General features: G+C 38.8%; 4 protein-coding genes across 9 annotated transcripts in view; 2 read left to right on the forward strand and 2 right to left on the reverse strand.

Moving 5' to 3' along the window:
• The window catches only part of LOC128860125 (uncharacterized), a 54,072-nt gene extending 46,782 nt beyond the window's left edge, over positions 1–7,290 (forward strand). For 4 of the 5 annotated variants that reach the window (XM_054097393.1, XM_054097395.1, XM_054097394.1 and 1 more), the window contains one exon: positions 6,476–7,290. In XM_054097393.1, the coding sequence (XP_053953368.1) occupies positions 6,476–6,603 (128 nt within the window). In that variant the 3' untranslated portion in view covers positions 6,604–7,290. The remainder of the gene's footprint in view (positions 1–6,475) is intronic. The other variant, XM_054097398.1, reaches the window with a different exon arrangement.
• A 5,164-nt stretch (positions 7,291–12,454) lies between these two features.
• Positions 12,455–14,934, reverse strand: LOC128860128 (uncharacterized). Its single transcript, XM_054097402.1, has 2 exons — positions 14,022–14,934; positions 12,455–13,961 (listed from the first exon to the last, which is right to left on the reverse strand). Exons 1-2 carry the CDS (start codon positions 14,723–14,725, stop codon positions 13,511–13,513), a joined length of 1,155 nt encoding a protein of 384 aa, XP_053953377.1. The 5' UTR covers positions 14,726–14,934; the 3' UTR covers positions 12,455–13,510.
• A 309-nt stretch (positions 14,935–15,243) lies between these two features.
• On the forward strand, positions 15,244–16,976 carry LOC128860127 (FACT complex subunit SSRP1). The gene is made up of 3 exons (XM_054097401.1): positions 15,244–15,370; positions 15,434–16,012; positions 16,072–16,976. The coding sequence occupies exons 1-3, from the start codon at positions 15,337–15,339 to the stop codon at positions 16,824–16,826; spliced, it is 1,368 nt and encodes a 455-aa protein (XP_053953376.1). The 5' UTR covers positions 15,244–15,336; the 3' UTR covers positions 16,827–16,976.
• Positions 16,959–19,897, reverse strand: LOC128860126 (ADP-dependent glucokinase). 2 transcript variants are annotated; one of them, XM_054097400.1, is made up of 5 exons: positions 19,574–19,897; positions 19,038–19,452; positions 18,805–18,969; positions 18,010–18,736; positions 16,959–17,951 (listed from the first exon to the last, which is right to left on the reverse strand). In XM_054097400.1, exons 2-5 carry the CDS (start codon positions 19,388–19,390, stop codon positions 17,697–17,699), a joined length of 1,500 nt encoding a protein of 499 aa, XP_053953375.1. In that variant the 5' UTR covers positions 19,391–19,452; positions 19,574–19,897; the 3' UTR covers positions 16,959–17,696. The 2 variants fall into 2 exon arrangements, with proteins under 2 accessions (XP_053953375.1, XP_053953374.1); XM_054097399.1 differs by having other exon boundaries at positions 19,038–19,897.
• Positions 19,898–21,422: the final 1,525 nt, after the last annotated feature.

The raw sequence follows: 21,422 nt of genomic DNA on the forward strand, positions 1-21,422 counted from the left end.
TTTGAAGCATGTCGATGGACCTGGTTCACTTAGCAGGCTTCAACTTTTTCGACGCTTAGGGTTATCCATTTTTCAACGCCTGTGACGATGCGATGCATAAAATCTTTTCTTTTCTACCGTCTCACGCCACCAAACATCTCTCGATATCCCTCTCCTTCAATTGATGTGACACCCAGTTACCTGCGTTTTGGGTCATTCCCATCGCGTGCAAACATTTACTGACGGTTATTTGCCAACATCCAACTCTTTAGACATACCATCAAGGGTTCGACCTGCGTCTTCATCCAACAATTGTTGTCGTTAAGTATCTTAGAATTTTTTCGGTACCATTTCCCGATCTTTGTAACTCACCTCAAACGAATTTCAACTACTGCGATCGAGACCTCACGTATACAACTTCAAATCACTAGTATACCTATTACTAGAGCGAACAAAAATAAAAGGTTTTTCAATTGTCGCGGGTCGATTTTGGCGCCCTGTGGCAGCCATTTTGTTTTGATGACATCTGTCAAATCTTTTGTTTATTATTCAGTTGTTTATGCCAAATCATCATGGCAAGTTACACGATTGAACAGCACGTTCAAATCATAAAACTTTATTATCAAAATGAGTGTTCATTAACGCAAACATTGCGCGCATTGCGCCCATTTTTCGGTAGACGTGGTGGCCCTTCCAATTTCTTATGGCCCATATTGAACCATATGGACCTAGACGACATGTGGTTCCAGCAGGACGGCGCTACGTGCCACACAGCAAACGCCATTTTATTCCATTTCAACATCTACCCGCCCTTATTGAAAAACCCTATAGTATCAGCAGAGAAAGCTCTTTTGGAAGGACGGAAACTTATTTCCATACCCAACAGTTTAGTTAAGGTTGTGAATTTTAGGAAATCGTGAATACTATTTGAGTTTGCTAATTTCATTTTATTAGAAATTTCCTATAACAGTTAAGTCTAAAGAATGACCGCACTTTGGCTTCTGCTTCGATCAGGGTAGGCCATCAAATTTCAGTTCGGCCAAAAAAAAAGCTAACTTAATCAGAGGATTCGAATCAAATGCAGGTATAACAATGGGCCTTAGGGCCACGTAGTGTCTTCTCTTAGACAATCAACCTGGCTAACCTAACCTAATCTACTAGTTTGACACTTTTCTTTTCAATTGTTCTAAAATATGTATTTACCTGTATCTCCATCCACTGAAGCTAGTGGGCAATTGTTCAGTGCTGCAAGTCAGCTCTATGGTGGAGCTATTAGGAAGATGAAAATGCCGATAGCTACTACTTTTGCATTGCGATAAAAAATTAAATAACTAATGCGAATTAAATAATTACTTTTTTTTGAATTCAATGAAGACTTCATAAGTTTGATATGGCCAAAGTATGTTTTTGTACACATAGACACACATGTAATAAGCTGAAATTAATGTGGTTGAAAATTATATAATTTCTTTTGTCTTTTTATTAATAAAAATACTAGATTTTTAAAAAATCTTTGTTTGCTTATATGATAATTTTGGACCCTTTAAAATCTTCGATGCGTTTACGGCTCGGCTTCGGCTGAAACTGGTCGAAATTTGATTCGCTTCGGTACGTCCTAAAAATCGATGTTCTGTCGTACGCATAACTAACGTTATTCAAGCTATTCAAAAAACATGAAAACTAGTAACAAAAATTGCAATTATATATACATACATATATATATATAATTGGCGCGTAGATCCCTTTTTGGGTGTTTGGCCGAGCTGCTCCTCTTATTTGTGGTGTGCGTCCTTATGTTGTTCCACAAATGGAGGGACCTACAGTTTCAAGCAGACTCCGAACGGCAGATATTTTTATGAGGAGCTTTTTCATGGCAAAAATACACTCGGCGGTTTGCCATTGCCTGCCGAGGGGCGACCGCTATTAGTGTTGTGTTGGTGTTTCACCGAGATTCAAACCTACGTTCTCTCTGTGAATTCCGAATGGTAATCACGCACCAACCCATTCGGCTACGGCGGCCGAAATTTCAATTACTTGCTCAATATTCAATTTGAGTATTTTTAAAAGTTCCTAGTTCAATTTCTGTGCCATAATTTACTGATAAAAATGCCTCTCAATTTATTTTTTTAGTTGATTTCAGCTCTCGCTATCGTCTCAGCTGATTCCGTGTGTTTTGCGTTTGTATGAGCAGATTCTCTGTCTTATATCCAAAGATTGAATAACTATTTTTGTAAATTTTTTAACGCTCTCTTCGACTACGATCGATAGTATGTGCAGATACATGTTTTCTTTATAGTAATTCTGCAGTTCTTCTTAAAAATTTCATCTAAAAGGAAGGAATATGTGAAAACATAGTAACAAATTCAGAGTTTTTTGAAATTAAAAATACAAAACTCTGAAGTTTTTACTATATTTTCACATATTCCTTCCTTTAAAGATGAAATTTAGTTTGAAGGTGAATTTTTTATTTCAGAGTTTTGTAAAAAAATCCAGAGTTTTATATTTTTTACTTCGAAAAAATTCTGAATTTTTTACTTTTCAAAAAAAAAAATACCAAAAAAAACCTACTCACGGAATGGCCGCCTTAGCCCATTCGCTGTAGCACCAGTCTTTAAAAAATTATTATTAGAGCTAAAGTTTCCCATTACTTCTTGCAATATCTTCCTAAGCTGTAATGCCAGAAGTAAATCAATATTCACCACTCGTCGTCGTACGCGCTGCTTAGTCATCTGCATAAATTTCACAGAAGTCTCAAGTCAACAAAATAAATATTTATCTGCTTGTACAGAGGATCATTCATTTTGCATGTCGAAGAAAACAATGCCCATTTGGATTTTTTTTTTAGTTTTTTATTGAGCTTACAGTATCATTTCATTCTTTCAGTTAAATTTTTTTTTTAATAATTCATTTTTTATTCTACTCCTCTCCTTTATGCCGTCCATTGACTCATTGCCATATATGAGTAGGTACAATATGAAGCTATTACGGGACGACCGTACTTGTAATGCTTTCTAAAATATGGATAAAGCAACAACAATATTTATCATATTTATTTATTGTTATGCACGAATGAGTCAAATCATAGTAATTTCCTTTCATAAAAAATTTATGATTACCATAATCCTTGTTTTGTCACCATTTAATTGTTTGAATTGGACTTGGAATGGATTTGAATTGATTGACGATACTGGATTAAAATAGAAACATATATGGCTAGAAAAAAAACATATATATACATATATACAATATATCAATGGAATAGTCATAAAGGTATGGGTGGTTCATACCTCATAATATACCGCCTGAAAAAAAATCAGAAATAAATTTGAGTGAGTTGCTTGGTGTGGTGGCTCAAAAAATCGAAATGTTGTTGTTAATTTCGGAATAAAATTTCCTCATTTTGTACATAGTATGTAAGAATTAAGAATAAGCAAACAATTTTTTTTAAATTGGTATTTAATAAAAAATTACAGATATGGATGATGTATTGGAGTTTGCATATATTTTTTCTTTTTTTAACATCATTTTTCCAAATAACTGGCACAATATCTAGAAAATGTCGCTCATGATTAGGACACAAATAATTGCAGTCTAGTCTAGAATTTTTGTGATGTCGATCATAATTTTTATGCGGTTTCTGAGCAAATAACTGGTACAAAAGCACTTGACAAGCCCCAGCTCCATTAAGGAAGTTTTGCGAAGACTGAAATAAAGGATATTTTGAGTGCGTTACAAGAAAGTAAAAACTAAAACTCCATGTTTTGAAAATAAATCCATAAAATTCGCTTAAGTTTGCTGTGCTTCAAGTTTCCCCAACTAACCTTCTTTGGATCTACCTACAAATAATGGTTTGAGGGTTTAGGATGCAGGTTAAGTTCGGTTTTTGCGGCAGTCGGTTTTAGAATAGCCAACTCACTTAGACCATGTAGGTCCGTTGTGGTACCAGTGTTTAACAAGGGAACCTTGCACCATAAACTGGCACCATAAACACCATTCACAAAGTCAGCAGCCTGGCTTGCATTATAATGTAACAGTGTAACCGCAACAAGAAAAATAGCTTCTTTTCATAGTTTATTTTGTTTATTTTTACTAAAAATTCATTTTCCGAACATGAAACTGAATGTAAAAAAGTCAAATAACACTGTGGAACAAATTCAGGTTAGCAAAAATTAGGTCCATTCTGAGAGTGGCGGGTGAAAATAGAGGCGAAATTAGAAGACCCGTATCGCGCCGTTTTTTATGTTAGTTCGAATTTTTTTTTAATCGGCCTTCGAAGTTCGAAATCGGGGCAAAGTTGTTTATATGGTTTTTTGGCTATAACTCGTCGACTAATTGATATTTTTTCAATATGTAAAAGCCAAACTATTGCTAGAGACCTGTGCAACAATTACAATTTTTGAAAAAATTGATTTCGAAAATTTTTGTGGTACTTATGAAACAATATACTGAAAATCGGCATTGGACTGCAAACTTCGAAGGCCGATTAAAAAAAATTCGAACTAACATAAAAAAACGGCGCGATACGGGTCTTCTAATTTCGCCTCTATTTTCACCCGCCACTCTCAGAATGGACCTAATTTTTGCTAACCTGAATTTGTTCCACAGTGTTATCGCCTTTGTCAAAGAAAAACTGTAAAATTTAACGAATTTTCTCTTTGTTGACAACCATTGTTAACACCTTGTAGTCATAACTGAATGACACAAACAAAAAAAGAGGTTGTCTGTAAAGTCGGTTTACTGTCGATAGTTTAACGTGACAACGTCATAAAAAAATACTGATGTTAGGGTTGCAATTTTCAAAACAAAATTTTAATTTTATTTGTTTGATAGATATTTTGTATGGATATAGAGGAGGAGGTAAATGGAATTGCAATGGATTAGGTCAAGTTACATTTACACAAACGTGAAAAATGACGAAGCATTTATCAAATTCATGAAAGATATGTTCAATTTCGATTGTGCATCAGACGTTAATAAGTCAACAACACTAAGAGGCACCATCATCGATTTGCCTTTTTCAAGACACTTTACACTCGAAACACTCCCTTTCATTTCCTACTTTTTCTATCATCGTCCTATTCTCAACAGAGAAATGGTTCATTACCATGCACACAGGAAGAAGGCATATGCAAATACAAGTATGTGAATTTATATACATATGCGCATATACATACATATACATACATATATATGCTCACTCAAGTAGGACAGAGCCAGATGTCGAACGTTGCCGAACGCGGGGACCGATTGTGCTCTTTGTCGTTCGTTCCGCGCTCTCGCTTGCAGTTCAAGCACATTAGCTTACATTTGCTTGCGTACGGAATACATAGATACGTATATTTGATATATCCATATAATTTGTATGCATCTTTACATGTAGATTTATTCTTTTTGAAAATTGCGCGAAATTGTATATGTATATGCATGTTTATATACATATATTAGTATACAACATATCTTATAAGGTATGTGGTAAATATTACCATACATTTTTTCCTTCATATATAATAAAAAAATTAATAATAATAACATTAAGACAACAGGTATTATTAACAAACTTGGTTTTATTTTAAATTCTTCAAGTAAATCAAATTAATAATAATCAATAAGAAGGCATATGCAAATACAAATACGTGAATTTATATATGTACATATGCGCATATACATACATATATACGCTCACTTAAGTAGGAGAGAGCAAGATGTCGAACGTTACCGTTCGTTTGCTTTGTCGTTCGTTCCGCGCTTTTGCTTGCAGTTCATTCAAGGTAACGACAAATGAGCAAGGTAACGACAAATGAGTAAGGTAACGACACATTTTTTCGTGCGTGCAGCCGGCTAAATCGAATTATAAGACGTTATCACGTCAAAAACAGCAAACGAATTTTTGTAGTGTGAAATGTCACGTAGAAAACGAGCATAAACTTTAAATTGTTTGAACGATATATGTATAAATATATATAATTGGCGCGTACATCCTTTTTGGATGTTTGGCCGAGCACCTCCTTCTATTTGTGGTGGGCGTCTTGATGTTGTTCCACAAATGGAGGGACCTACAGTTTCAAGCCGACTCCGAACGGCAGATATTTATATGAGGAGCTTTTTCATGTCAGAAATACACTCGGAGGTTTGCCATTGCCTGCCGAGGGGCGACCGCTATCAGAGAATTATTTTTCTTAATTTTGGTCTTTCACAGAGATTCGAGCCAACGTTATCTTTGTGAATTCCGTATGGTAATCACGCACCAACCCATTCGGCTACGGCGGCCGCCACCGATACTTTACGAGTTATCGATCACTACATCCATCTACCAAGAATTTTCTCCACTATTTAGTGGATTTATTTTTCCTCAAACTAATATTATTACTATTATAAAATTTTATTTATTAAATATTACAAAATATTATTATTATCACAATATTTTTCTGTATACATAGCAATAATTAAAAAATTTAATAAATTTTTTCAAGTTTTAAAAATATTTAACTTTGATTAGCTTCTTCTTATTTTCTTACAGGGCGCCACATATCTGCAGCTTCTCGACAAATGAACGCTGGTTCCTTACTGTTGCTGACCATTTTATCACTAATTTTCAATGCCACACGCAGCCGTACATGCAAATAAGCTTTAAGATTAAAACAGAAAATTTAAGTTTAATTTGATGCTTTTGAAACATAGCATAAACTTATAATAAAAGCTTAAATACGAGTACTATTTACACGAAATAATTCGAAGCATAAGCATGCATACATACGTACATATTAGTAGGCGTAACGGAAAACAAATGTGTTAAAATAATTTTAAGTGAACTTTGTAGAATCAAAAGTTATTCTGAAAGCTTTTTAAAAATAAGCAAAAAAGTAAAACTATGCCATAGCATGCATATATATATCTATATCTCGTATATATATACATATATATGTATATGTTTTCCTTCAACTCATATGAATTTACGTTCTCTGTCTAGTGGAGCACAGGGCGTCATATGTGAAATATAATTAAATAACCGCCCCCGTCTGATAGGAATATGCGGAGTACATCATTCAATCTCATCGTAATGTACCACAGATAAATTGTTGTCATAAATGGAAGCTGTTGTCATAATTCATAATTTAAAAGTGTTTTTAAATAATTTAAAATTAATGTACGAGTATATGTATGTATAAGTATATAAATGTATTGGTATAAACGACTTAAAAACGAAACGAAATCAAAAATGTATGAATGTGTAGTAGTCTAGAGTTATACTAATTTCCTGTAAATTAAAAAACCAAAAATATTTTTGTATAAATAAAGTGAATGTCCAAAGAACCACACATTTTCTTCTGCGATAACTAATAGAGGATTTTTCATAATATGAGGTGTACGCATGATCTTGTCTATAAGTTTCACATAACTTACATGAAATAAATAAGTTTAGAAGGTAGGTACACTATTATAAAAAAGGTGGATTTGACATTACAAAACAAAATATGGAAATAGAGAAAGCAACAAGCAGTCTCAAAACGCAATATAAATTATATTACCCTTTTGGTCTTAAAGAAAGTACTACTACTCATTCCCATGGCAGCCGGTTCTACGTTACCGGAATGACTCGGGTTTTCTTTCCCGACCAAGGGCTGCCGCCCCAGTATACTAGCCCTGTCTAGTGTACCGTATTTTACCCTAAATCTTTCGTCACAGGAGCAACTCATAGCAGCCAGTTTGCTCCAAATACTTCTCTTCCTGGCTGGCGTCGAACCCAACCCCGGACCTGAAGTATTCTACTGCTGCATTTGCCACAAACGGCACCTCACACTGCCGCCATTAATAACACCTCTACGGTAAGGAGCCCCCAAGAGCAACACAACTCCCTCTCAAACCCACAACCCTCCTGCTCCTACCCCAGTGCGGGGACAAACCAGCAGCTCTTGGTCCCCCGCACAGTCTGCTCCGTGTGTCAGACCGTAGTTCCTCGGAACTTGACAACAGTTCAATGCAATTCTTGCAGTGGCTGGTGCCATTTTCGGAGGTGCTCCGGCCTGCACCCACCCGTGAGTGGACACGCGACTACGTTGCCCCCTGCTGCAGAGCCCTGCACCCGCAACCGCCCCCAGTGGCGCGGCCATCAGACAACATCAGGCCACTACCCATTTTGCGGAACGCACAGCAGGACCAACGCAGACAACATCACGCATCCCTCACCCCCCGAATTACGACGACACTCCCGCGAAGCTTCAAGCTTTTGCAACTAAACTGCAACGGACTCACGAGTAAGATTGACGAGATAGTCGACTTCATGAGTCGGTTCGGAATTAAGATAGCTGCGGTCCAGGAGACAAAACTGCACGCTAGCTCCCCCCTGATTACCAAGGACGGCTACAATGTACACCGAAAGGACCGCGAGCGAGACAACGGTGGTGGCCTAGCGTTCATAGTACACTATTCAGTGCAGTATCGCCTTATTGATGAAGGCATCGACCGCAGGGACAGCACCTTAGAACGTCAAGGTATAGCTGTCCATTCAGGCGATGCCGAGCTCGAAATATGGGTATATTCAATAACGCATTATAATGCGCAACGTACTTTTGCAGTGTTGGCAATGCGTTCAGAAATGCAAATATGGCAGTACAGTAGGTTCTGTTTTTATGCGGCTTTTTTATGCGGTTTTGAAATAGTGCGGTTTTTTTTAAATTACAAAATGCATGTCGACCTATCGGGAATTGTACATATAAACAAGATTCTAAACCAGCTAAGCAAAAACTCATCACAGATTACATCAGAAATGCTAACCCTACAAGTATGGAACCGCCTGCATAACTATCTAGATCAGACGTGTACATTTCCTCAAGTGACGAAAGTGATTTTACGCCAAATCCTAAACGAATGCGCAACATGCGTGTATTGTCTGATTCTATTTCTGACTTAAATTTATTTTTCGATTCTGACGTTTCTTAAATAAAGATATAATTTTCAAAAATACAATATTTTGTTTATGCAATTTTATTTAATTATTTCAGATTCATGCGGTCTATGGAACGTATCTATAGTTATAATATGTGACTAGTGCCCTTTTTTATGCGATTTTATTACATTATTTCAGATTTATGCGGTTTTAGCACTTTTGAAACGTATCCACAGTTTTACTATAGAACTAGTAGCTTTTTTTATGCTGTTTCTTGCGGAACGTATCTACCGCATAAAAACAGAACCTACTGTACTGCAAATGCATCGCGTTCGAAAACGCCATTTTTGTATCAAACGTCACGGATTATTTGCAGGAAAAATTTTAATACTGCCAATCTATCAATTGCAACACTTGTCACATTGGCAGTGCTGCCAGCGCTGCAATTACTGCGCATTTATAATGCGTTTCTGAATATACCCTATATAATATTTACATACCCCCTGTCACCTGCTGCCAGGCAGGATATCTCCCCGATATTGGTGCGCTCATCAGGGGAGAAAACCGATTGGTAGTAGGTGAGTTTAACGCGCATCACGATCTTTGGCATTCAAGCCTGCCAAATGATCGTAGGGGACAGCTATTGGCAGAGCAGATAGTCGATTCGACGTTCAGCACTGTAAACGACGACGCCCCCACCAGGGTAGTGGGCAATTACAGCAGCTCGCCTGACATAACAATTGCTAGCGCAGGTCTGATAAATAGCATAACCTGGCGACCTATGCTATCGCTTGCATCAGACCACTTGCCCATTATCATCTCGATCGAGAGATCTGCCGACTTTGTTTCCGCGGATCACCGGTCATACGTCAACTTTAACAAAGCTGATTGGACCAGATTCGCGGAATTTACTGAGGACATTTTCGCAGCCCTACCCACTCCCACCAATGTGCGCGCAGGCGAACGCGCACCCGCAAGGCGATCACAGCCGCCGCGGCTCGATTCATACCCGCTGGATGGATCCGGGAATTACGTCCCAACTTCCCAGCCGAAGCAGCCGTTATGGCAAACGAGCGTGACCGTCTACGCCAGGCCGATCCTGGGGATCCTCGAATTAAGCATCTCAATTCGGAGATCCGGCAACTGGTCACCCAACATAAGCGGACCAAATGGGTGGAGCATCTGAAGTCCTGTAACTTCACCTCTGGTGTGAGCAAGCTCTGGTCCACCGTAAGGTCCCTGTCGAACCCGACGAAGCACAACGACAAGGTGGATATCACCTTCAACGGTCGTACTTCGTCGGACCCGAAGAGATGCGCGAGCTATTTTAGCCGGCAATTTATACTGCACCCTCCGGTCGACAGATCCAAACGTTGTGCCACCAGACGGTTGCTCAAACTGCCCTACAACAGTGCACCGCTTACTTTCACCAGCGACGAGGTTCAGGGGGTCATCAAACGAATGAAACCATCAAAAGCCATCGGCCCCGACGGACTAAACATGCTAATGCTGAAAAAACTGGGTCCATTGGGAGTAGAATACCTCACTAAGGTCTTCAATCTGTCCATGGCCACTCTCATTATTCCTGATAAGTGGAAATTAGGGAGAGTGGTCCCACTACTGAAGCCTGGGAAACCCGCCAACCAAGGGGAGTCTTATCGTCCGATAACTCCCCTTTCCCCAGTAGTGAAGACACTTGAAGCCCTTCTACTCCCACTCCTCACACAACACCTGACTCCAGCCCCACACCAGCATGGTTTCCGTAGAGTGCACAGCACCACCACGGCGGCACTCACCGTCATAAACACCCAGGTAAACCGCGGTCTAAACCAAAACCGCCCCTGCGAGAGGACTGTCCTAGTAGCGTTGGACTTACAAAAGGCTTTCGATACAGTCAGCCACGCCACGCTACTAGATGACATTTTACAGTCGACACTCCCGCCAGGGCTGAAGAGGTGGACCGCGAACTACCTGAGTGGTCGTCACTCGTCGGTGATATTTCGAAACCAAACCTCCAAACAGAGAAAAATAAAGCAAGGAGTACCGCAGGGTGGTGTCCTTTCACCCTTGCTTTTTAATTTCTATATTTCGAAACTCCCCCAGCCACCAGAGGTAGTCTCACTGGTCTCATACGCCGACGACTGCACGATAATGGCGTCGGGCTATGACATTGATGGCCTATGCTCTAAGGTAAACGACTACCTCGCCCGCCTTTCTCGCTTCCTCACTGCGAAAAACTTAAAACTTTCTCCCACTAAATTCACGGCGACCCTTTTTACAACCTGGACAAAGGAGGTCAAGCTGCAACTTCAGGTGCACGTCGATGATACCCCAATACCGACGGTTAATAACCCCAGAATTTTGGGAGTCACCTTTGACAGCTTGCTCTCCTTCTCAGCGCACACAACCGCTATTGCAACGAGAGTACAGAATCGCAACAAGGTCCTCAAGTCGCTCGCCGGCAGCACTTGGGGCAAAGACAAAGAAATGTTGCTGTCGACTTTCAAAGCAATAGGCCGACCGGTTCTCAACTATGCCGCGCCTGTCTGGTCGCCTGGAACCAGTGATACGCAATGGACGAAGCTACAGACCTGCCAAAATACTGCCATTAGGACCGCGACAGGATGTCTCCTGATGCCCCAATTCAACACCTACACGATGAGGCTAACATGCTCCCTGTTAAGGAGCACAACAAAATGCTCGGCAAGCAGTTTCTGCTAGGGTGTCACCGCAGGCCTCACCCATGCAGACACCTGCTCGAGCCCGATCCACCTCCCAGGCACATCAGGAGACACTTCCTCAACTACGTGGACGAGATCCTGGACAAAACTGACAGACCACTCCAGGATCAGACAGTATGCAGACAGATCATTAACGACATCCATCGGGAGACCCTTACCACCTTCCAAAGCTCCCGACCCCCGAATGCCGTTATCGGAGTCCAACCACCACCCATCGCAGATGAAGAGCTCCAGCTTCCCCAAGAGTCCCGCGTAATCTTGGCACAATTACGTTCTGGATACTGTAGCAGGTTAAACTCCTACCTATTCAGAATCGACCCCGACATACTAAACATATGTCCAGCATGTGAAGGCACCCCGCACGACACTAACCACCTTTTCACATGCCCCAACAAACCCACTCATCTAACACCCCTCTCCCTGTGGACCCAACCCGTCGAAACAGCCCGTTTCCTGGGCCAACCGTTAGATGAGCTAGACGAAGACGACCGGTAATTACACTACACTGACAGGGCGAAGATACTGCTACAACAACAACAACAATAACTCTTCTCCGATTTCTTTAAAATTTTGGCACAGTATTTAGGAAGCAATGTGCTTTAGAAGGAAGTAAAAAACCAAAATTCCATGTTTTGAAAATAAATCCATAAAATTCGTTTTAAAGTTTCTATGCCTCAAGTTCCCCCTACTAACCTACTTTGGTTAAAGTCATCTATCTCCGTAAGTATTTCTCGGATTTCCTTGAAATTTTGGCACATTATTTAGGAAGCAATGTGCTTTAGAAGGAAGTAAAACACCAAAATTAGCTTTTGCGCTTCATTATTCCACCAATATTCATAAATTCAACTAGTAAAAATGCAAATATTTTATTGTATTTATATTAATGAGAATAGATAAAATTTGTAAGACATTATTTGTGAAATTTAATTAATCTATATACTTTTATTAATACACCAAACCAGTATCTCCGACGTTCATTCGCTCTCTGATTTTGGTAGTATAAAGCGCGTGGTCGTATTTAAAATAAACACACATTTTTCAACTTAAAAATATGAAAACAATAAAAATAATAATACCAAACGTAGACGTTAACACTTTTATGCTGATCTTACTAATATTTAAGCCAGTCATGCAGGTTAGGGAACTTTTTTTTTTATGGATAAATAATATTTAAATTTAGTGGTGAGGAGCGTACAAACAATTCAACTACTACTCCAGATATACTTAGCGTACTACAAGTAGTACACCCGTTTTTTGTCGGAGTAGTGCGTTCACAGTGCTTTGCATTTGCTAACCGATTTGTTGTTGTGTTATAGGACACAATGGTCAACTAAGTGCATCGATAACATTTTTTTTTTGTCAAATTCCTAAGTTTCGTAATACATTTTGTTAGTGTGAAGGTATTTGTGAAAACCAAAGAAATTCTTGCACTGGAAAGTTCGCCTGATTTTCTGCGTTAAACAGTAAAATTGTTCGTGGTGTGAAAATTTTTAAAATCTAGCTAAACATGTACAAGCTGGCGGGGATGAATGGTTGATTATATACAAATGAAATGTACGTTCGAAACAAAAAATAACATTTAAAATAACTAAATATATAAAAACTTAACTTTATGTAAGTTTTTTTTTGTTTTTCGAGTTTATCATTAAGTTGTGATTGTATTGGTCACTTGTCTTTTTGATCACAATTAATCGCTTTATCTAGCGTTATTTTATATATTACATGCATAAATTATGGCAACATTCAAATAAACGCGCTGGCTTTACTTTAGTTAATTATATTAAAACAGAATTATTTAAAATCTAATGGTTAAGCTGAAAACGACGATTCTTCAACCGCTCGCGCGCCCCAGAGTCTTTCGGTACAAAATTCTACAACTAATTATTATCAAATAAACAGGAAAATACTATAGCGTAACACGACCTTTCGAAATCACTTTGTTCAGTGTACTCTGGCATGACTGCACATCTTCGTAGTCTCGCGCCCATTCGACTAAATTTCGCTCAGTCTCATGTAAGCGTATTGTTCCCAAACGTAGTCCACCATTTTTCAGCGCCGCAATGCAATGGCACGCTAGTAGCTTAAAGCATTGACGTCGCATTACATTGTGTGCAGCGCTATCCCAGTGGGGTGTTGCTCGTACGATAGGCCATGCCAGGGTAACATAGTCCAATAATGCATCCCAATTCCCAGAGTCATATAACTGTTTGGTGTGCCCATTGAGTAAACGTTTAAACTCGCTAAGATGCAGCGCAGCACGTGAATATGCGCTACTGTCTGTTTTCTTACAAAGACGTGAAGTGGGCAGTGAGCGAAATATTTGCCGTTTGGCGTGTAATAATTCCTCTTCTAGGGGACTGCAAATAATTTATAACAATGAACAAAATATTGTATTTGTAAATTTATATTTGACTCACTCTATATCCGGCATAGGTAGTCGTATACGTAACCGCTCTTCAGTTTTTGGATCACCCGCAACCAACTCGTCAACAATTAGTTCAATAAGTTGTTGTTGCGACATGCCTTGCAACAACACTGGCAAGGGTGTTTCTCCATTAATTTGAGCAATTGGTTTATTGCAAACGCCATCTTCGCTCTCAAGCCGCAATTTCTTCACAAGTGGTGTTCCCGGCGGCCATAATTTTTGTTTTGCTTTGGTTGGCGAAGGCATTATTGGTGGTTCAGGAGCCGGCGGTGTACTGCCCATGGTAAGACGCTTACGCGGTGAACTGCGCAATATCATGCTTGTACTTAGTGGTACCTTCGTTGGTGTACGCTGGAATGGCATACGCAACGGTGTATTACCTGTATCAGGAGAGGCAGCATTATTGAAACGGCGTCGACCACGCTGGCGTATTATCATTTCATCGGGTGAGGGTATTGGAACCAAAATATTATCGTGAGAATGTGGTACATTCGTAGCGTTATCTACAGGATGAGGATTAGCAAATATGGTCGCTGGTGTTGGCTCATTGGGACTGTGGCGATTTGGTGCCCCTGTAGGTGTCGTTGCGCCTCCATTCGTAAAATGTAACGCCTCCAAGCGACTTGGTATTTCTGAGAGTACAAAGCGTATATGCTCTTGTGGGTACTGCTGCTGCGGCGTCGTTGCAGTCGTCATTCTTCTTTGTGACTTTATATTACCCTGTCCAAAAATTCTCTTAGTTTTTGATTGTTGACTGGAAAACTAAATATTTTCACTTTCAAAACCTTCCAAGCGCTTGGCAGACGTTTGAATTTCTCTGATATTTTTATATTATTTTCTATCAAACTGCGGAAAAGCGCTATGAAAGCGGCAACTATTTAAGCAAATAGCCAACCGTCACAGGGTTGCTTTGCGCAAACAAAAAAACGAAGTCTATTGAAAACAAATATTGCGTACAATTATTAAGCATCGTAATCTTGATTTAAATAAGCTTGATTGAATTCTCTTCTCCAATACAAAAAATATTTAAAACGGAGCATATTTTCATGAAAATTAAATTTGATTAATGACACGAGTTTTGTTTCAGAATATGATTATTTCTAATAATCCTCCACAACGCGTATATCATCCATGGCATGAAATAATTAGTCTAACGGAATGTCAATATCTCTGAAGCAACTCTGCAGTATATTGCACTTTACCTATTACACGCATTTTCTTACGAAATTTTCCTCATAGAACGCAACGAAGTCCAAACAAAAACAAATCACAAAAACTCAAAAATCCAAATTTTGGCTCGAATCGTAATGGAAACGCCTCAGAATTCCATATCTAGCAAAGGTAAGTGAGCGCGATTGAATTTAATATTGGTTTTCAGGCATTGATATCAATTTTGGTTCGAAGAATTTCAGGTGACTGGTGTGTCGCGTAGTGGACGCGTACGCAAGAAATCATCCAAACTACTCGACTTTCAGTCACCAGATGAAGTGGAGAAGAAGCTAAAAAGAGCGGCAAAACCGCTGACGCGTAACGGTAATGTTCGTGGCAGAAATATCTTCAATGCTGGGATGCGACCCGCCCGTAGAACTCACTTGAACAGTGGAGGAGAAATAGGAGGTGATATTAGTGATTTAGCTGAAGACGATAATGAATTGCATGACGAAATGACGGATAACGGTACAGATGGCGAGAACTTCGGGGATGTTAATACACCAACAGGTGACTCTGATGAAGATCTTAAGGAGTTAGTAGCAGGAATTGTCGATGGTGAAGTTACTGATAGCGCCGGTAATACGGAGTCAAAAGTGCGCCAAAGTTTATACATGACGGAAAAAGCAAATAAGCGTAGAGTACTGAAAGATGGACGTGTTGTTACGGGGAAGGTGGAGCGCAAAGATAAAGGCAAGACACGTTATACAGCATACAGCATGTGGGCTCGGGAATTACGTAAATCCGGTAAACTAAGCAAGGGTCAAGATTTAGGTAAACAGATAATTTAGAAGAGTTGAAATTAATCTAATAAAAAATTCGTTTATTTTAAGATTTTTCGAATGCCGCCAAGCGTCTTGGTGAATTATGGGCGAATGTTTCGAATAAAGAGAAAGACTCCTGGCGACGGAAAGCTAAAATTCAAGCCACTAAAGCCAAGTCCCGGGAGCGTATAACCACGGCCCCTGAGAACCCTTACATGTCATACTATAAGCCAACTACAAGTCGCACCAAAAAGCTAGCAGAAGAACGGCAACAGTCGCCGCAATCCATTGTGAGCACTGCAATTACGAAAGTAAAGCCACGAGGCAATTCTTTTTCCGTGACAACTAACGTCGGAGAATCGTTAACCACGGGGCTGACACCCAAACGAAGACGAAACAATAGCCACAGTCGGGTCAGTATGACTGGAGCTATAACTGGTAGTAACAGTCTTTCCGCGCATGTGTCCCTTGCTAACAATATCCAAGCAAACAGCAAATTAACACACATCACAGCAGCCACTTCACATACCACAAATTCGCACAACAAAAAGACGGTTTTGCCGAACGTAGAGCCTATCGATACGGCAGCGCATCTTAAATTGCTTGGGGAGAGTCTAACCATTATTGGTGAGCGACTTAAAGAACATGAGGGGCAAATCGCTGTGTCCGGTAGCCTTTCCGTATTGCTGGATAGTCTGCTTTGCTCTCTAGGTCCTCTTCTGTGCCTCACAACACGCATACCCGGTTTGGAACGAAAGTCTCAACTAAGTGAAAATCTAGCAGCGACACTGGACAATATTGCGTACGTCATGCCGGGTCTTTAGTGTGCTAGGTATCAATTAAAAAACTGTATTTTATTTGCTAATATATGTAGTTGATCTTTTCTTAGCTAGTAAGCGATGCCCGTATCAGGCAAGTGTTGTGAAAATGTAAGAGAAGAAATAAAAGTTTATATGTAGGTTTTAACTTACAAATGCATATTTATTGTAAATTGCAAAGCAAAAAAGTTAAGTAAAGGGGAATGTAAAAACAATATATAGCGACACAGGCAAGTCAATAAAATTCCAGTTCTCAATATTTGGATTTTTGTTAACGAGAAATAAGTGGTACCGTTTTTTTTTATTTAATTTTAAGGCCCTTGTAAATAATTTGTTTAAGTCAATAACTGAATTTATTGATCAAATTACTATAAGATTTAAACATATACATACATTTAGAATAACGCGATATTCAACATTGTCTTTTGAGTATAATTTAGTCTAAAATATAAAATTCTAAAACCGATAAAAATTAAAATCATTAACTAATTACGTCCGCCAACGACAAATAAAACACAAATTATTATTAACATAGCAAAATATCTATACCACAGTCTAAGTAGGTAAGTGAACAAAGGATTAATTTTTAATTTGTGGAAATTGAAGCTATACTTTTGTATTAGTGTAACTAATATTACACTGATGTAAATTTCTCTAAGGTAAAGGAACAATTAAATGTCTTGATTTGCCCGTTCAGGAATGTTTGCATCGACAGGATTGCAATAGATTTTTGTCTTTTTTTATTTTGCCTAGTATGTACTTATTCGAGTCCCATACTACAGGTCTCAGGATCCACATGCTATTAAGGTCACTCTGGGTTACAGCAGTCGTTTGGAGAGGGCACTCAATATATATGTCATGATTTTTTTTTATGATTTATAGCTGTTGAGACAGCGCAGCTGCCGAGATATTATCGCCAGCGCCTGCCGTTTTCTTAGCTACACGGCACACTAGCACTGGGGCCACACAAATTTCAATGGGTAATGATTTTTGATCGTTCACAGCAATAGTTTCATTCCAGCATGGCACAGGGTTTTGCGGATTGAATTGTATGCGATTAGCTGTTCCCTTATTCTGAGCTGTAGTAGCAAAACTATCATCTAACAAGAGTGTAGCTGCTTCGGGATTGATCTAAAATTAATGAAGATTTAAGTAGAAAACCACTTGTTACACTATCTTACCAACTTACCATATCCGTTTGGCAGACATGCCGATGAGCAATGAGTGCTGCTTTAGCCGCAGCTAATTGTGTGCGCTCCCATTGTGAATCACGTACTGTCAGTAGGGCCTGATAGGCAAGTGTATGCACATGCATACGTGTCAGTAGGCGTCTACGCGGCAAACCAGTAACGTTTCTGTAGAAATCTTGGGTTAAAATTTGGAATACGGCGCGCATTTGATCCAAAGCGGTAGCAACGCGTGGATTCCAATCGGTAGCAAGTGTGGTGCGCCCATGTGTAAGCACTTGTTGCAAATTTCCCAGCTCCTGCTCGTTCATGCCCAGCGAGTCCACATAAGGCAGAATGTATTGACGCAACAGCTGAAGTAGTTCGATTTCTACATAGCTTGCCATTTCGAAATGCTGCAAGGTGGTGGACGTTTGTGAAGTGATTTGCTCTTGGACTTTTTCCAGTCGGGCTTCGCGTACGCCTGGTGCAAACTTATAGCTATCCATCATTTGTATACCGCTAATAACGAGTAAGCGTGGTTGAAAACTTCTTAAAGCCTGACCAAAGTGCTCAACTGAATTCAAATGTGGATTATTTTGATCGCTATGCAATATATAGCGGTTGGCGCGAGGTGCTTCGAGCGGACCCCAAGTATCACCCAATTTGTACTCCAATATAAGGTGGATATCATCCTCGGGAATTTCGTCACCTGCGATTTGTATTGCTGCTGGTACTAGGCGGCGCAGTCTATGCACGCATAAAAAGATGCATTTGTTTCAAAATTATTTTATTTCACAAATATTGGATACACTTACTTGTGGGAGACACGCGCTCCTAGCAGTACATTGGCCCCTTCCAAATGAAATCTGGTGCTCATTAGTGGAGCATTGCCGCCTAGAAACCATTGTACGCTGTCCCGATGCCGAGACTTAGCGATTTGTACAAGTTCACGAAAGAGTTCAGTGTTGGGCATGATACGCCTATTAGAAAAGCAAAGAGTAAACAAAAAGCTGTTATTTTCACTGGCACATTTCAAATTATTACTTACTCTGCAGCGGCACCATTTTGAAAATAGTAGGCGAACGTTTGCAATAATTCTTGTTTGTCATTCACCTCGTCTACAGTAAATTCCGGACCGATTCCCTTTACCAGCTCCTCAGTGTAGTTCAGAAAATCAGTTGCATGGAGCAACAAATCTGTGCAGGCGCCATAACCTACTGCTACCTTAGGCGCCTCAAGTGGCTTCTTTAAGCTGCTTTCGATCGCCAAAAGCCCAGTGAGTATACTAGTTAATTTGTTTAGCTGTTTCAGGGACAAAAATGCTTGCCAAACAATAGAAATTAACGCCGCAAAAACTGAGCAGGTAGTCAGCAGCGACATATACTTGAGCACCGAGGTCATTATAGTTTTTTTTTTGCTTTTTCACTTAAAGACCTTGAAGCCGCAGTTATATTTTCAAGTCTCTATGAAAGCGAGGGAATGTAGAAATATGTGAACTTTGCTTAATGAAAGAAATTCGTTGTCTTTCGTTGAAAATATAATTTTTTCCGGCTTGTCTGGCTCACTGGTAAACCGTCTCCTCACCTTGCTTATCCTAACTAATCAAGCGCTGCTACTGATGCTGGTGGTTAACTTTGCATGTATTTTCAGCGTTATCTTGTTTTTTGTTGTTGTGTGTATGCATTGAAATTATTTGCTACCTGTCTCTTTGGCACGTAACCTCAGCACAATACACACTAGGCCATCACTAGAATGTTTTCATTTTTTATTCAACGCCTCCAGTTCGAGACTATTAAATATTTATAATGTGAAACTAGAAATTGATACCAAATGACCAAATGCATACAAACACCGGCGGACAAAAACAAAAGCAAAATAATCGGGTTTTTTTATTGGTACCAAATGAGAAACAGAAAAGAAATGAGTAAATAAATGATTGTAAATAAAGCTAGAGATACGAGCCGTTGTATGGCAATATTTGACGGCGTCAAAATACGTTGAATTTTGAATTTTTGTACCGTACAGATCCTTTTTCTTTTATTTCTCCTCCAACGGAGAAGACAATACAATAAAATAAATTCCTCTTCATCGCTCGACATTGTGTGCAGACAAGCAAGTGTATCGTCATCGTTGCTACATTAAATAAAAAAAGAGGTTGTCTGTAAAGTCGGTTTACTGACGATAGTTTAACGTGATAACGTCATAAGAAAATACTGATTGAATGGTTGCATTTTTCAAAAGAAAATTTTAATTTTATTTGTTTGATAGATATTTTGTATGGATATAGAGAATGAGTTAACATTAACATAACATAATATACTTTAACATAACATAACATAACATAACATAACATAACATAACATAACATAACATAACATAACGTAACATAACATAACATAACACAACATAACATAACATAACATAACATAACATAACACAACACAACACAACATAACATAACATAACATAACATAACATAACATAACATAACATAACATAACATAACATAACATAACATAACATAACATAACATAACATAACATAACATAACATAACATAACATAACAAAACATAACATAACATAACATAACATAACATAACATAACATAACATAACATAACATAACATAACATAACATAACATAACATAACATAACATAACATAACATAACATAACATAACATAACATAACATAACATAACATAACATAACATAACATAACATAACATAACATAACATAACATAACATAACATAACATAACATAACATAACATAACATAACATAACATAACATAACATAACATAACATAACATAACATAACATAACATAACATAACATAACATAACATAACATAACATAACATAACATAACATAACATAACATAACATAACAAATTACCCCGTATTAAAGCACTTATCAACAGCTTTCATTTGATACCCATATTGTACATACACAACCAAAGGTTACCCGGGTCCACGTTTTGACCTATATCTCGAGACCCCAGTCACGGAGCGGCATGAAAAATACTCTGTACTAAAGCATTCACCAACAGCTTTCATTTGATACCCATATTGTACATACACGTCCGAAGGTTACCCGGGTCCACGTTTTGACCTATATCTTGAGACCCTATCTACCAATAGGTATTCAAACTATACGGAAATCATCTTCAATACCTACTTAACAATGTGTGTAAGTTTGGTTTAATTCGGTTCAAAGACACGGCGGGTCCACGTTTTGGCATATATTTCGAGACCCTAGTCATCAATAGGTATGAAAATTACCCCGTATTAAAGCACTTATCAACAGCTTTCATTTGATATCCATATTGTACAAACACATTCTAGGGTCCACGTTTTGGTCTCTATCTCGAGACCCTAGTCACGGAGCGGATGGAAATACTCTGAACTAAAGCATTCACCAACAGCTTCCA

Source organism: Anastrepha ludens, chromosome 4 (genome assembly GCF_028408465.1).
Source record: "Anastrepha ludens isolate Willacy chromosome 4, idAnaLude1.1, whole genome shotgun sequence".
NCBI lineage: Eukaryota > Metazoa > Arthropoda > Insecta > Diptera > Tephritidae > Anastrepha > Anastrepha ludens.